Source organism: Nannospalax galili, unplaced genomic scaffold, assembly GCF_000622305.1.
Source record: "Nannospalax galili isolate Female #2095 unplaced genomic scaffold, S.galili_v1.0 scaffold216, whole genome shotgun sequence".
Taxonomy (NCBI): domain Eukaryota; kingdom Metazoa; phylum Chordata; class Mammalia; order Rodentia; family Spalacidae; genus Nannospalax; species Nannospalax galili.
The window spans coordinates 353172-366451 of NW_008339003.1; the positions used below are offsets into that span (position 1 = coordinate 353172).

Below are 13280 nucleotides of genomic sequence, written 5' to 3' on the forward strand. Positions count from 1 at the left end.
TGCCAAATAACCAATTTCAAGGATAATTTTTAACAGTCATTTTCTTTTCCTGGAGGACTCGTGGCCATCTTGACTCATTCAAGCACGAATAGGCAGAAACAGTAGGCTTTCACCACAAAGAGGGGACACGGCCTAGAACACCCAACTAGGAAAAGCAAACCCTTTTCATTTGTATAAAACAAAATAAATCATTTTTGTAGGCATCAACACTGTGCAGCATTATTGCAAAGCAAATTTAAATTCTAAAGAAATAACTTCAAAAGACATTAAAAATTTTTAAGTTCTTTGTAAGACTGGGGGTATAGCTCCATGGTGGAGCATTTGCCCAGTGCTAAAGAGGACCTGGGTTTGAGATCCAGCGAAACGGGGGGGGGGAGGTCAGAGAGTCCTTTTTGCCCTAGCCTAGGTCAGTTGAAAAGCACCAAGCACCAAGTACTTCCCCAGAATCTCGGCTTTGGCCATTGTTTTATTGTGGAGTTAGTGCTATCATCTCTAAACGTGTATTTGTTTAACATTACAGTCAATGATCTGCAACGCCAGTGTAAGATAGCTTCAGCAAACGCCCTCCTAGTCCTTGTTCACAAGATTGGAAAACTAAGTGTGGCACTGAGCAGACGAAGCACACTACAAATACATTTGTGACATTTGTCTTTTTGCCGTTGCCCCCCAGGCCATCAGCAATTCCTTCCTCATTTTCCCATTTTGAATACACTTGGAACAGTCCAAAGAACCAAATGAGAATTATTTTCCAGTCTCTTCCCACTACTATCATACCACTTCAAGAATTTCACTATTAGAACATTCTTTAGAGTAAGCATTAAGTCAGCATTTTCCATTTTAACCCTTTCACACTTCACATCACTGCATGCATGTGCAGGTACACACACACACACACACACACACACACCTGCTCAGGGCAGAACACATACCCCTGTGGCAGGTCTGTATTAACAGAGGCTCATACAGCAGCTATATTAGGTCCTGCAATCTTATCACTAAATTATACATATTACACCAGCAGCCTGTTAGTAAAGAAGGTTAAATTAATTTACATTCTACTCATTACCCGGTGCTTAAATGACGCATTTTATCCCTGAGATTTGGCGGCGAATCTCCTTCTCAGACCCCACAGCGTTTCACTGAAGACAATGCTCTTACATTTGTAGTGGTTTTTAATCTGATAAGACTCTAATTTGCTTAAGTCTTTTAAATAAGGGTTTTAAATGTTTCTAGCCATTTTCTTATTGAATTTCCTCTAATTCCCTCAAGATCATAAAGTATATGTGTAAAGTAAATATTTTCTCCCGTTGCACCGCCAGTCGATGACCTATAACTAAGTCAACATGAATCTAGCTCTTTTCTGCCCAATGTGTTTACTAATCATATTCCAGTTTCTTCTTTAAACCTCAGCGTAACTGTGGGTGTCACAATAGCATACCCCTTAATGCTGCATTTCATGAACAGGCTCCGTCGCATCAAAGAATGAAAAATTGTCCACTTCAGTAAGCATACGCTTTGCTTCAAAAGAGGCCAAAGATGTTTTTCAAAACTTCTTTTTCCTGGCAAGTTAAGAAGCTGCAGAGAGCGTATAGATTTCTAGACCAGCATTCATTAACCCCACAGTCCTTGGGTTGAAGCTCTAGTGCTTCTGCTGTTTGGTAGAACTTTCATTTGGTGAATGGACACATGAGGAGGACCTCAACCAGACCCCTAAATGGATGAAAACCTCAAGGGACCCCGTAGTGCTGAAGTATGAGAGATGTTGGAAAGGCTGCGGATGCAAAGGCATCCAAGAAACCTAAATAGATGAAAATTAAAAATTGTGTGGAACCCTTAAGGTCAAGAGAAAAAGAGACATATGATACATGGAAAATGCTGGTTAGAGTGAAAATGAAGTCATGTATCATCTGTGTGTACATATATACAGCTACACACACGCACATGCACACACACACAACTCATTCAAAATTTCTTTGCATTTTCCCAGTCAGTCTTTTTATTTGTTTGTTTTAGACAGGGTCTCCCTGTAGCTCCAACTGGTTTAGAGCTTACTTCCATCGCACAGATATCTGCCTGCCTCTGCCTCTGCCTCTGCCTCTGAGGACTTTCCCCAGTCAATCTTGACCCTCTTCTAATTATTTTATACATGCCAAGCAATACTGACAATCTTCTAGGGACCAACAAGGGTCTCCCTCGGTGTTGAGGGGTGGCAACAAAACACCAACACACTGGTCTACATATGAGAGGGTGGAGACCAAGAAATGCTTCTCAGTGGAGTTGGTGATCAATTCTGGGGACAGGCGCAGGTGACAGAAATGAGGAAGGGGTTGGAAGGAAAATCTTGAACTCACTGAGTTTAGCACTATTGTGGTCTCTACTGGATTCTTCTTGAATGGCTCTAAAAATCACTATGACCTCAGCCTTCATTAAAGACGTTTTCAAACCAGAAAAGAAAAATAGAAAGGAAAGAAAAAAAGCAAAAGTATGGCCTCGTTATGTACCTTATGTTATGTTTGTTATGCTATGCTATGTTATGGCCAAGGAAAGGAAGCCTGGTGCTAGCTTGAGGTTTTGACTCTAGGAGGCACCAGGGGTCGCCTCAACTGGGTTTTCTTGCTACTCTTTCAAAGAAAGACCCTCCAGGAGAGAAATATGTGACACAGGGTCAGGCATGTTTTGAGCTGCTATTTGCCGCCTATTACTGGTCTTAAAGTCTTATTTAATTTCACACTCTTTAGCGTTAGTTGAGCAAACTCCCTCTGGCCATCCCAGTGAGTGGTTGGGCTGGGCAGCCACTTTTGGTAGTTGCTCTAGAGTATGGGCTGGGACCCAATCAACAATCCTCAAATTTTGGAAAGAATCTATCCTCAGAACTCTGAGGAAGATGGCTCAATTTGATGTCTCCCTGAGCTGTCAGGCCCTAAGAGGCGTGGCTGTGCTGCCCAGGCCAGGCTAGCTCAAAAGGCCCACCCCAACTCAACTCAGCTGCTGGCCACATGATAGGCTGTGAGTGTGAGCACATGTAAAGTGTGAGGCACAGGTCACATGGAGACCTTTCATTCCTCTCTAGAAATGATTTCTTATATATTTTAAATATATTTATTATTTTTATTTTATGTGTATGAGTATAGTGCCTGTATGTAGGTAGGTGCTCCTGGGTCATGCAATGCCCTCAGAGGTCAGAAGAGGCCATTGGATCTCCTGGAATTGGAGTTACTGAGCCTTGTTAGCCATCATGTGGGTGCTGGGAATTGAACCCCGGTCCTCTGCAAGAGCAGCCAGTGTTCTTAACCGCTGACCCATTTCTCCAGCCCCAAGAAATGGCTTTGTCTCCTCTTTGCACTGCCCAGCTTTTCACAAACCAGGCTAGTGAAGATCCTTTCTGCTCACAGTCCCTAAATTAAAAAACTGCACTGTGGATGATTTTTCTCAGTCCCTAAGTGCAACAACAACAAAAAAAGTGATGATTTGTTAAAAGGGTTGATTCTACACTGGATCAGAAGCCCAGCGGTATACTGAGCTATCCTCTTTGCATCCCTGCAAAAAGTATGCACGTTTCTGCCCCTCTTTTGCTCTAGTGTAATTGCTCAACCTCTTGAAGTCTGGGGTGACCACCCCAGGAGATGTTAGGGGGCCATGCTAGTGGGTGATATCCATCACTGTCCAGTGAGAAAAGAGGGAATTGGAGGATATTGACACCACTAAGCCAGTAGTTGCTAATGCCTGCTCACATGCGCATGTGTGCCTGGTGGGTTCTAAGCACTAGCTTTCTAGAAAGCAACCATTTAAGGAACTAAGCAAGATCATCAGATGGTGCAGTTTAAATGTGCTTTAGAGGTATGGTAAAGAGAGGGAAGGGGAAAAGAAGGGAGAAACGGTGAAGAGAGAGGAAACAGGGAAAGGGACAGAGAGAAAGAATGGGAAATGAAATAGACGGAGGTTTGCAGAATGAAGTGTAAGGCACTAACTGAAGTCACTCTTTTTAAAAAAAAACAATTAGAGCACGCTTCTTTCTCTTCATTCCCTCCCCAAGTCCTGTTCACCCACTTTTCCTATTTCCCTCACTCTCCTTGCTGTTTTCTCTCTCCCAGACATGCTGGTAGCTAACCTTCAGCATTAGTTGCCATGGTGACTATAAATCACATAAATCCAAAAATACCCACCTATAATCTGAGATGAAGCTATTATTTCCCTAGTGAAATAATATTTTAAAAGCTGTCAGCTGATAAAAGCAGGGGGCGGGGGGAACCCACCTCTTTGTAGTAACCCAAGTAATATATTACTTCTAAAGGTTTAAATTAAAATGTCAGCCTGCTAAAAACATGTGGGGAAAATTTGGGGCATTCTTCATGTTAGATTCTCACAAAGAAGTTGTCTCCACATTGCTCCTGATGGTTTCTAACACAGGCGCACACTTGTACACCTGCTGTCTCCAGAACGTTCTTCCTTCCACCTCCAGCTCTTTAGTCCTTATGATCTCTAAGCACTTAACCCAGTGTGAAAGGAAGGAGTGTCCCAGATCCAAAAGAAGTCTGGTCCAAGCTGAGTCTTTGGGGGACCTTGTGTGCTATCAATCACTTTGATAGAGTGATACCAATCACTCCAATCACTTTGGAGACTGGCATCCTTTGGAGGACTTTTGGATGTGGGCATGAGAAAGAAGAGGAAAGAGAGAAGAGCTGGAGAGAGAAAAGCAGGGGACTGTAGAGCAGAGTTGAGTAGCCAGGAGCTGTGTGCTCAGTGTGGCCCAGAAAGGGAATTTTTCCCTGCTCCAGCCTCATCCGGGGAGGAGAGGAAATTTTCCCTACAGGAGACCCGGGGAGGGGCATGTGGCTGCAGTTGGGCCTTTTGTCTTCTACCTTGGGCTTGTTGTCTTTCGCCTATCTTGGATTACAGGGTATTCATGTAGATGAAGAGCCATTAATTACCCATTCAGTCAATATTAGGAAGACGACAAAGCTTTTTACATAGGATTAAGAAGACATCAGATTGTTCCATTAGTATATTCCTGCTCACGAATAAGCTTTCCTTATACATTTCCTTTTCCCCGGAGTCACTCTAACAACTGCTGCATATATTAACAGCAGTCTGCCCACAAGGAGTAAGAGCAGAACCCTTCTAAAGAAACTTTGAGTGCCAATGAAAGGAGGCGGTCAGGGGGAACGAACCTGTAAAGATCAATTCCCTGGGCTCCACGGGGACTAACTACCTGGACAGCTGGTACAGTTTCCCGCTGGGGGCTGGAAACTGCAAGGCAAAGAGGCTGGCTTCTGCCAACGAACTGCAGATTTAATGGTGGTGGAGGTGGTATCCAGGTGGGGAAAAGAAAATGGACAACCATCACCACCCAGCTTTGCTTTTTCAAGTGTCAAGCCTCCTTCAGTTAGCATCTCATCCTTTGCCTCCTAGTCACTGCAAGATCTGTCTGCCTTTGCACACATCACCTTCCTTCTCTGGTTTAGATGGTAGAGAATATCTCACACTGAAGTGGCTTCCTGACGGCGAAGAAAAAACAGGATTATTTGCTTTTGCGGGTAGATTAGGAGTCCACGTAGCATGTGCTCTGCAAACACTGCTGATTGAATGAATGGGGGCCAAGGAGGGACTCTGTGGCCACCCGAGGGCCGGAGGTTACCCTCGTCCTCCGAAGGACACTCCATTTGAACTGCTATGGTGGGAGAAGGAGTGGGTGGTGACCTAGGGAATCTGCAAGGGACCTTTGAGTCCCCTTTCCGAAGGCCGAAGACCTGGGACTTTCAGCTCAGCCACTCTGTCAAAACTACTTAAAAATTAATGGGAGGTCCGGCCTCCTGTCACAAGGTAAACGGCCCAGGCTTTGGGACCAAGCCTGCAGCAGCTCTGCTGTTGGATTTCTGCCCCAATCTAGAACAGCTTTCCCAACACATCTGCATCACTGACAAAGAAATATCACTCTGTCCTCTTCCTGGAGGTTAAGACCATTTTAAGACTTCCCCAACCGCTCCTTTGAGAAGTTCTCAGAGGACCTCCTGTGCCTTTGAGGGAAGAGGAAGGCAGCACAGCAGCTCCACTCTCTGGGTGTTCCTCTGCTAACCTCTTGCAAACCCCCTTCACACTCCTTGGACTTTCAGGGTTTGAGAGGGGCTTGCAATGCACTGGGGGAGGGGGAGTTGTTATCTAGAAGCCCAGCTTAGCTAGTTGTAGACCTGGGCTCTCCTAGCTGACCTCCCTTAAGGGGATGAAGCAGAAAGGATACTTGTGTGAGGAGAGGGAGGTGCCAACATAGACCATGGAGGCTCTCTCAGTAATAGCAAGTCACTGAAAATGTTTTCTTTTTAAAAGCAAAGAAAATCTAAAAAGTACAGAAAATAATCTTCATGTTTTAAAAGCAAGCATGGTCAGCAGTTTGCGTATTTCATAAATTATTTTATGATTCCCCAAAGAGTATTGAACTCTGTGACCCTCCTACAGTGATTCTGTCCTTCATATTCGATGGTCTGTTTTGTTTTGTTTTGTGTTTTGGTCTACCAGTTCCCTAAAAGCCAATAAAATAAAGGTTTTCGGTATCTCTTCCCATCACATTACCTCTTTTAAGTTACTGCCATTAAACATGTTTGGGCAGCAATTTTTCTCTTAGGTCCAAATGGTAGAAAAACACACCTAGAAACAGACATATTGGCAGTGTGGGAGAAGAGCCTTTCAAAGGCACACTAAAATAACCCCAGCCGAAGTGAGGGCCAAGAAAAAACAATCCATTATTTCTTTCTCTCCCTGTCTCTCCCTCCCTCTCTTCTTCCCCTTTCCTTCCTTCCCTCCCTCCCTTCCTTTCTTTCTTCTTTTTTTTCTCCTTTTTCTTTTTCTGTTCTTTCTCACATTTTTTTTTTTTTTTAAGCGAATGTGCAAGAGCACCCTTGCCCCAGGGACAGGCTTCTATTGGGTCTCAGACTCCCGTTCACCTACTATCCCACCACCAACGTCTCAAAAGGGCCTTGTGTCTCTCAACTCGCAAGCAGGCCACATGCCCCCAGAAACCATTCTTGGGTCATGAAATCAGGGTTGGGTGTGGCGTGGAAGTGGGGGCAAAACCCCACGGGTCCCAGCGCAAAGGGGGTAAGATCCGTTCATCTGGGCCGCAGCCGGCCCTCCCCTGCCCCCTGTAAAGCCAGATTGGAGCTCCCCTTTTCTGGCCAGAGCCGGGACCCAGCTTGCACAAAGCGTTCTCCGTGGGAGTCATCGCTGCTCTTGATTTTTAACCATATCCCAAACATTCTCGGGTCTAATAATTTATTTTTACGACCGACTATCAAACAGAAGAAGAATTTAACACAATCTTAATGACAGAAATCACCCGACATTATCTCTGCATTGCCCCCATTTAACCCCTTGGGGTTAATCCCGGACAAGTGAGCTTTTAACTAGCCCAGCAGGACGACCGCAGGGTCGGACCGGTGAATCTGCAGTTCACTTTAGAGGTTTTATTTCAACAAACGATGCTTTCCTCTCAGCTACATGGAGAAGGCTTTTGTTTTTTCTTAGTAATACACTTTATTTACTTGATGGGAATCCCAAATGACCCCCTCTGGCACACATTACATTTGTATCCTTAAACTTTAATCCGGAAGGAGGGGGTTAGTGGCCCGAATGCTGTGGGGAGCTTTATCTCCTTCCACTATCAAAGGTCAACAACCTCCTAAGGCTAGGCACTTATTTATTAGGAGCTTGGAAAACCCAGAAAATAGAGAAAAGGTAAAGTGGAGTTTTACATGTATTTTATATAAAAGCCTCCTCATCTCTTATACAAATAACACATCGCTAAAGGAGGTTTCAATTCAGCCAAGGCCGTGGCCGTGGGTGGAAGACGGTTTAACCTTCCAACAAGCCTACAGACTCTTCTAGGGCGAAACCAGCTAGTCAGGCAAGCACATCACCCGAGGCCTGGTAGCCAGCACAGCAGGCGGGTCCCGTCTGATCCTCGGCTGCGGCGCACAGTCACTGGCTCGGCCTTTCTCCCTGCCGGCCGAGGAGAACCTTCACCAACACAACTTTCCTGTCCTTGCCGCGCGCGATCAATTCGGCACCCAGGGGCCTGGGTGGGGCATGGCTGTGAGCCTCAGGGACCGCGCGGGCCCTGGTGGTGCTGCGTGCAATGGGACTCGGCGGGCGACAGAGGTCGCTGTTGGACCACTTTCCAGGCCAGCTGCAGCGGCCGAGGTAGGCAGAGGCGTGCACCCGGGATCCGACCACAGGGGGAGAGGAAAGGGAGAGGTGTCGGGTCTCGGGAGTGCAGTATCACGGTGGTGGGGGGGATTAAAGTCCCCGGGACGGCTGTTCTGCGTTCTACCCCGAGGCCAACTGTCTAAGCTCCGCCGCTGGCGGCCACCTCGCTAGCCTGCGCTGCACCCGACGCCCGCATCCCCGAGGGGTCCCGGCGCACCGCCTCTCTCCCGGCCTTACCGGTGGCGCCCGGATGCTGCCGCGGGAACAGCTTGCTGCTGGCTGCCTCTTTCCCGCTCTCGGGAGAGTCTGTGAACTCGACCTTTTTGATGTCCGAGTCTTTGGAGAAGAGGCATTCAAAAGCTGCCGGCTGCACGCCTGGGCCGCGCGCGATCCGTCCCACGTGCGGTGGCGAGGGACACCAAGGAAGGAGCCCCGGGCCGGGGCAGGGGCGGGGAGCGAGGCGGTACGGAGGAGAAAGCGGACAGAGCAAAAACCCAGTTAGAGGGACGGGTGGGGGTGCATGCCCCCGGCACCCAGCGCAGCTGTGCTCTGTCCCTGCGTTCCCGAGTCACTCGGTCACTCGACTGCCTGGGGCCTTCCACACCGGTTCACCGCAGCCCAAACTTCCCCCAAAGGGCGAGGCCAGACTGTCCCAGTTTAATTCCTTCTCGCCTAGGCTGCCCCCCCCCGTCCCCGAGAAAGCTGGGGCCTCTAGTGGAGCGGGTGCCTTCTCACCGCGCTCGCGTGGCGCAGTCTCCGGAGGAGCGGGCTCTTACCTAATTGCACGCACGCAGATACTAGTTTGCGACAATTGGTCTCCATTCCCCGTTACCTGCAGAAAGAAGAAAAGCAGGGCTGTGAGAAGAGATGGCCGGACGGGAGCAGGAGGCTCGGCGACAGCTGCTGTGGGAGGTCAAGATCAACGCTAGCTGTCAAGCGCCCACTAGGTCTGGGACTCGAGCAGGCTTCGAGGGCCTGGGTGCTTCGGGCTGCCCAGCAGGACCCCAGCTTCGTAGCTGGAACCTCGACCGAACGTTTACCTGCAGGGATCCTCAGTGGCAGGAGAGAGGCCCGAATGTTAGAGGCCAATAAAACTGCGGGGTTCTGAACCTCGTTCAAGGGTGTCTAGGTTGGGGAGCAACCTTAAGCCAATACACAGTTTGGGGTGGTAGAGTGTCTTTGGGAAGGACGCTGTTTAGTACGGTGCCTGTGAGCTGGAGCTCAGCAAACATTTGCTGAACGCCACAGCCAGTCGCCCCTGGATCAGATAGGCTTTCTGTAATTCTGAAAGGAAGGGACCCTTGGCCTAGGGTGCTTCTGGAGCGAGTTGATTTCTGGCCTCTCCTGCACCAGGAACCGCGTTTCCATATTTAGACACACTTTTCCCTGGAGATACTCAAGCGGCCATTTATTTACCCTAACGTATGATTTAAGATCACAGAGCTGAGAAACGCGTGGACTGAGCAGGACTGCAGTCCTGGGCCAGCGGTTCTGGAGGGGCCCGCCGAGCCCCTAGAAAGAGTACTGGGGAAACTGCTCCTCCAGCTCTTTCCTTTCCCCTTCCAGGCAAGCTAGCTCCTTTTCAAATTTCCAACCATAGACCGGGCTGCCAGGCTTTTGACAGGGCCTGCTTACTTTGCCACAGGCAAGCCGGGAGAGGTGGGTGGCGGGCGGAGGGCTAGATCGAGGGGTGGAAAGGGAGAGGTTCTACAGACAAGGAAAGAAAGAAGGTGCTGGGTTCCCCAGGCCCCGTTGGTCTCGGCTCTAGACTCTCACTACCTAGGGTGATCGGATCATCGGAGGGTGCATTTCGCCCGGGATGGGGGTGGGTGCCGGCTATGCAGGGCTGCAGGAAGAGCAAAGTCGGGCAGGGAGCAGTGGGCCTAGTTTTGGCCCTAGCTGCATTCCTGTGCTCCTTGGCCTCTCCAGGAGCAATCTTGGCTCCAGGGGGCTCAGGCCAAGGTCGCTGCTTGGAGGAGGGGCCGCTCGGTGAGGTACCCCAGGGATCCCAGAGTGGAGATCCGCACGGATTCCCCACCAGCTACTGAGCACCCGGATGAAGACTCTGCAGATCCTTGTGGGCCCATGGGCCCAGAAGTAGCAGTTTGGTGGCTCCAGATTTAGTGATTCTGCAGTAAAATCACAGGATTAGTCCCTGATTGAGATGTCTGTTCGTGAGATATTACAAAATTCATTATCACAGCTTTCTACTAACTCGATATGAAGTAACACAGATGGGATTTTATTAGTCCAGACTTCAAATGTTTACTTATGATAATTTCGGGGGAAATTTGCATGTCATCATCGGTTCTGTAATCTTGTTTTTTATATATATATCTGAACTGGCTGCATTATTAGCCAGTAGTCACGGCGTTGCAGATGGTAACTGCAAATAGTTTTTATTTTTTTAAGGAATGAAATATACAAAGAAGAAAGATCTGATCAGTGGGTGTAAAGTCAGTCACTACACCTTCATCCCCATCTGCAGTCTTTGGTACTGAAGACCAAACAAAGCAATAGGAAGCAAATCTTCAAGAGTTGGTAGGATTCCATTCTAAGGACAGAAAAGAAGGTCAAGGCGTGTTCCCTCTCTCCTTCCTATATGTCCTTGTGACTGGGGATGAGGATTTGGTTTGCAGCAAAGTGAGCCCCGGGACTTTAATTTTATGTTTCATATAATGACCAGGACTAATAAATGGATTCAGTCTAAATTACTGAGGAAGATAATCTTTTTAAGAAAAGGTATCTTCAATTCTTGTCTGCCGATTATCAAACTTGGCCTATCAATTCAACTCTTGTATGACAAATTTCACTGCCACTGGCTTAGATGGCTAATCTCAAAAATTTAGATATAGGACTTTTTCTGATTCAAACTTATTCTCACATCAAAGTTTATATCCTGGTTGGAATATATATGTGTGTGTGTGTGTGTGTTGTAATAGGTTACAATCTACAGTGAGGTGATTATTAAGTGGAGATGTGTATGGGAAAGAATCTAAACATGATCAAAATATACTGCATGAAAATTTTTAAAAAAAGCACTACACAGCAATTAGCATTCACAGCAAGGTACCCAGGCAAGCTCTAAGCAATAAAACAGTGTGTTCAAAAATAATTTTTGATGAGGAGCACAAGATGAAACTGAAGGGGAAATCTAACTCTAGTAACTACAAAAGCCCATTTCTCCCTTTTGCATTTACTTTCTTATCCCACAGCAGAAGCATTAATGAAAAGTTTAAAAAATAAAAAGCATGAGGGCATACTTTTGAAATGAACTAAATTGGTGTGATTAGTCAGTAAATTAATTTGCAGTGGGTAATCACTTAAGAAAATTAAGATACCGCTTCACCATAGTTCTGTATTTCACCATGTGTAAGCCTTCTTTTAAACTAAGAGGAATCTGTGCTTCAGGACATGGGAAGACAGATATGCTGAACTTACAGGACAAAACACAGAAATAACTCAAGCGTAGCTTTGCTGATGTAAAGCAAAACACCCCATAAGGGGTAGTTGAATTTTTCAGTAAAGTTTGATTATTGGAATGTTGCGCTCACTTTAGTTTACATCATCATCAACAAAAAAAATCTCAAACCATTTTGGCTAAGTGTGTTGTTTCTGTGAAATTATTGGTATATAAATTTTGGATGAATCTTTCTTCAAATGTACTAGTTCACATTAAAAAAGCATCGTTAGTTCTGATTAGTCTGAAAGGGATGCAAAGAAATCTCTTTAAATCAGATTATGTATTCATTAAGTATTTTAGACTGTATGACTTCCTACTGTAATTCATAGTAAAGTTTTTCTCCATCTAGTTTATCTTAATAAAACACAATACTCTCACAGAAGAGACTAAAAGCAAACAAACAAAAAAAAAAATCGCAGCACCTTTTGATAATTTGATTTCTAAATTGTTTAGGGAAGATGATTAAATTGGATTAAAAAAACCTTTATTTCTCGGGTTTTGGAGTCGCAATATTTTTCTTCCTTACCAGTTGGAAAATAGCTCTCTCCCCTGTATCCATTTAAAAAATGCACCTCGTGAAGGCTGCAGTTGACTGGCGATCAATTTAAAGGATTTATAAGCCGAAGTAATTGTGCGAGCTTGGCATCTAGACCCGGCTCCCAGGTAAAGCTTTGGGCCTGAGAGGTCACTAACAGAAATCTCGGTCCTAATGGCAATAATGGGAAGGGGCTAATCTTTCAGTGGCTGAAAACTTTGTGCCCAGCCCTTTATCTCGAGTCTGTTAATCCTCGGCCCGAGGATTTCTCCGTGCCCGGCTGGCATCGAGAGTTCAGGGGCGACTCCCCTTTGGAACCTGCAACCACGGTTCTCACTCCTCTTCAGCTCGCGGCAGGATTGTTTACAGGGTCTGTGGCTGGGGACGAAAGAACTCGGCTTTGCAAGATGTTTGCCAACTGCGCTACCTCGGGAGGAACGAAGCCCGGAGAGCCACAAATCACCTACCGCGAAGGTTCTCCGAAGTGGAACCAATTTCCAGACTCGCATTATCTCACAGCTCTGGGGAGAGGGGGCCTCCACTTACCGGCTACCGGAGCGAGCCGCCGCCTCGGCGTGCCGCCGCTTCCCGGGGTGATCTCCGGCCAGCCGGGGCTCGGGCCGCACCGCCGCCCGACAGCAGAGAGGAGCGCGGGGCGGGCGCGGGTGCTGCGGTCCCGGAGGGTCCACGCGCGCGGGCGGGCGGCTCGGCTCTAGCCGTCGCCGGCGGCCTCCTGCTGCTGCTCTCCGGCTCGGTCCCTCGCTCTCGCACTCTCTCTCCCCTCCCTCGCTCTCTTCCCTCTCTCTCGCCTCGGCTCCGACTCGGGTGTGGGGAGTGACGTGACGTCAGCAGAGATTCCACCAAACTCCAGTGCACAGTGGCGCTCGGGCGGGCGGGCGGTAGGCCGGGCTGTGGCTGCTGATCCCGGAGCGAGCGGGGCTGGGGCCGGCGGTGGGGGCGGGGGCGCAGGGGCGACGCGGGCAGGAGGGCCGGCGGGCTGGCAGCCGGGGAAGCGAGGCACGAGGGCCGCCGGCGGCCGCTGTCCGGGACGCGGCCCCGGAAGGTGGAAGCCCTGGGAGCGGCTGG

The 13280-nt window shown here is 47.9% G+C and overlaps 1 protein-coding gene across 1 annotated transcript in view; it reads right to left on the minus strand.

Annotated features, from left to right (window-relative positions):
• Pitx2 (paired like homeodomain 2) overlaps nt 1-12992 on the minus strand; it is a 19724-nt gene extending 6732 nt beyond the window's left edge. Inside the window, exons 1-2 of the mRNA XM_029563842.1 lie at nt 12741-12992; nt 8973-9028 (exon numbers count right to left, since the gene is read on the minus strand). Coding sequence (XP_029419702.1) covers nt 8973-9018 — 46 coding nt within the window. The 5' untranslated portion in view covers nt 9019-9028; nt 12741-12992. The remainder of the gene's footprint in view (nt 1-8972; nt 9029-12740) is intronic.
• Between the last annotated feature and the right edge of the window lie 288 nt (nt 12993-13280).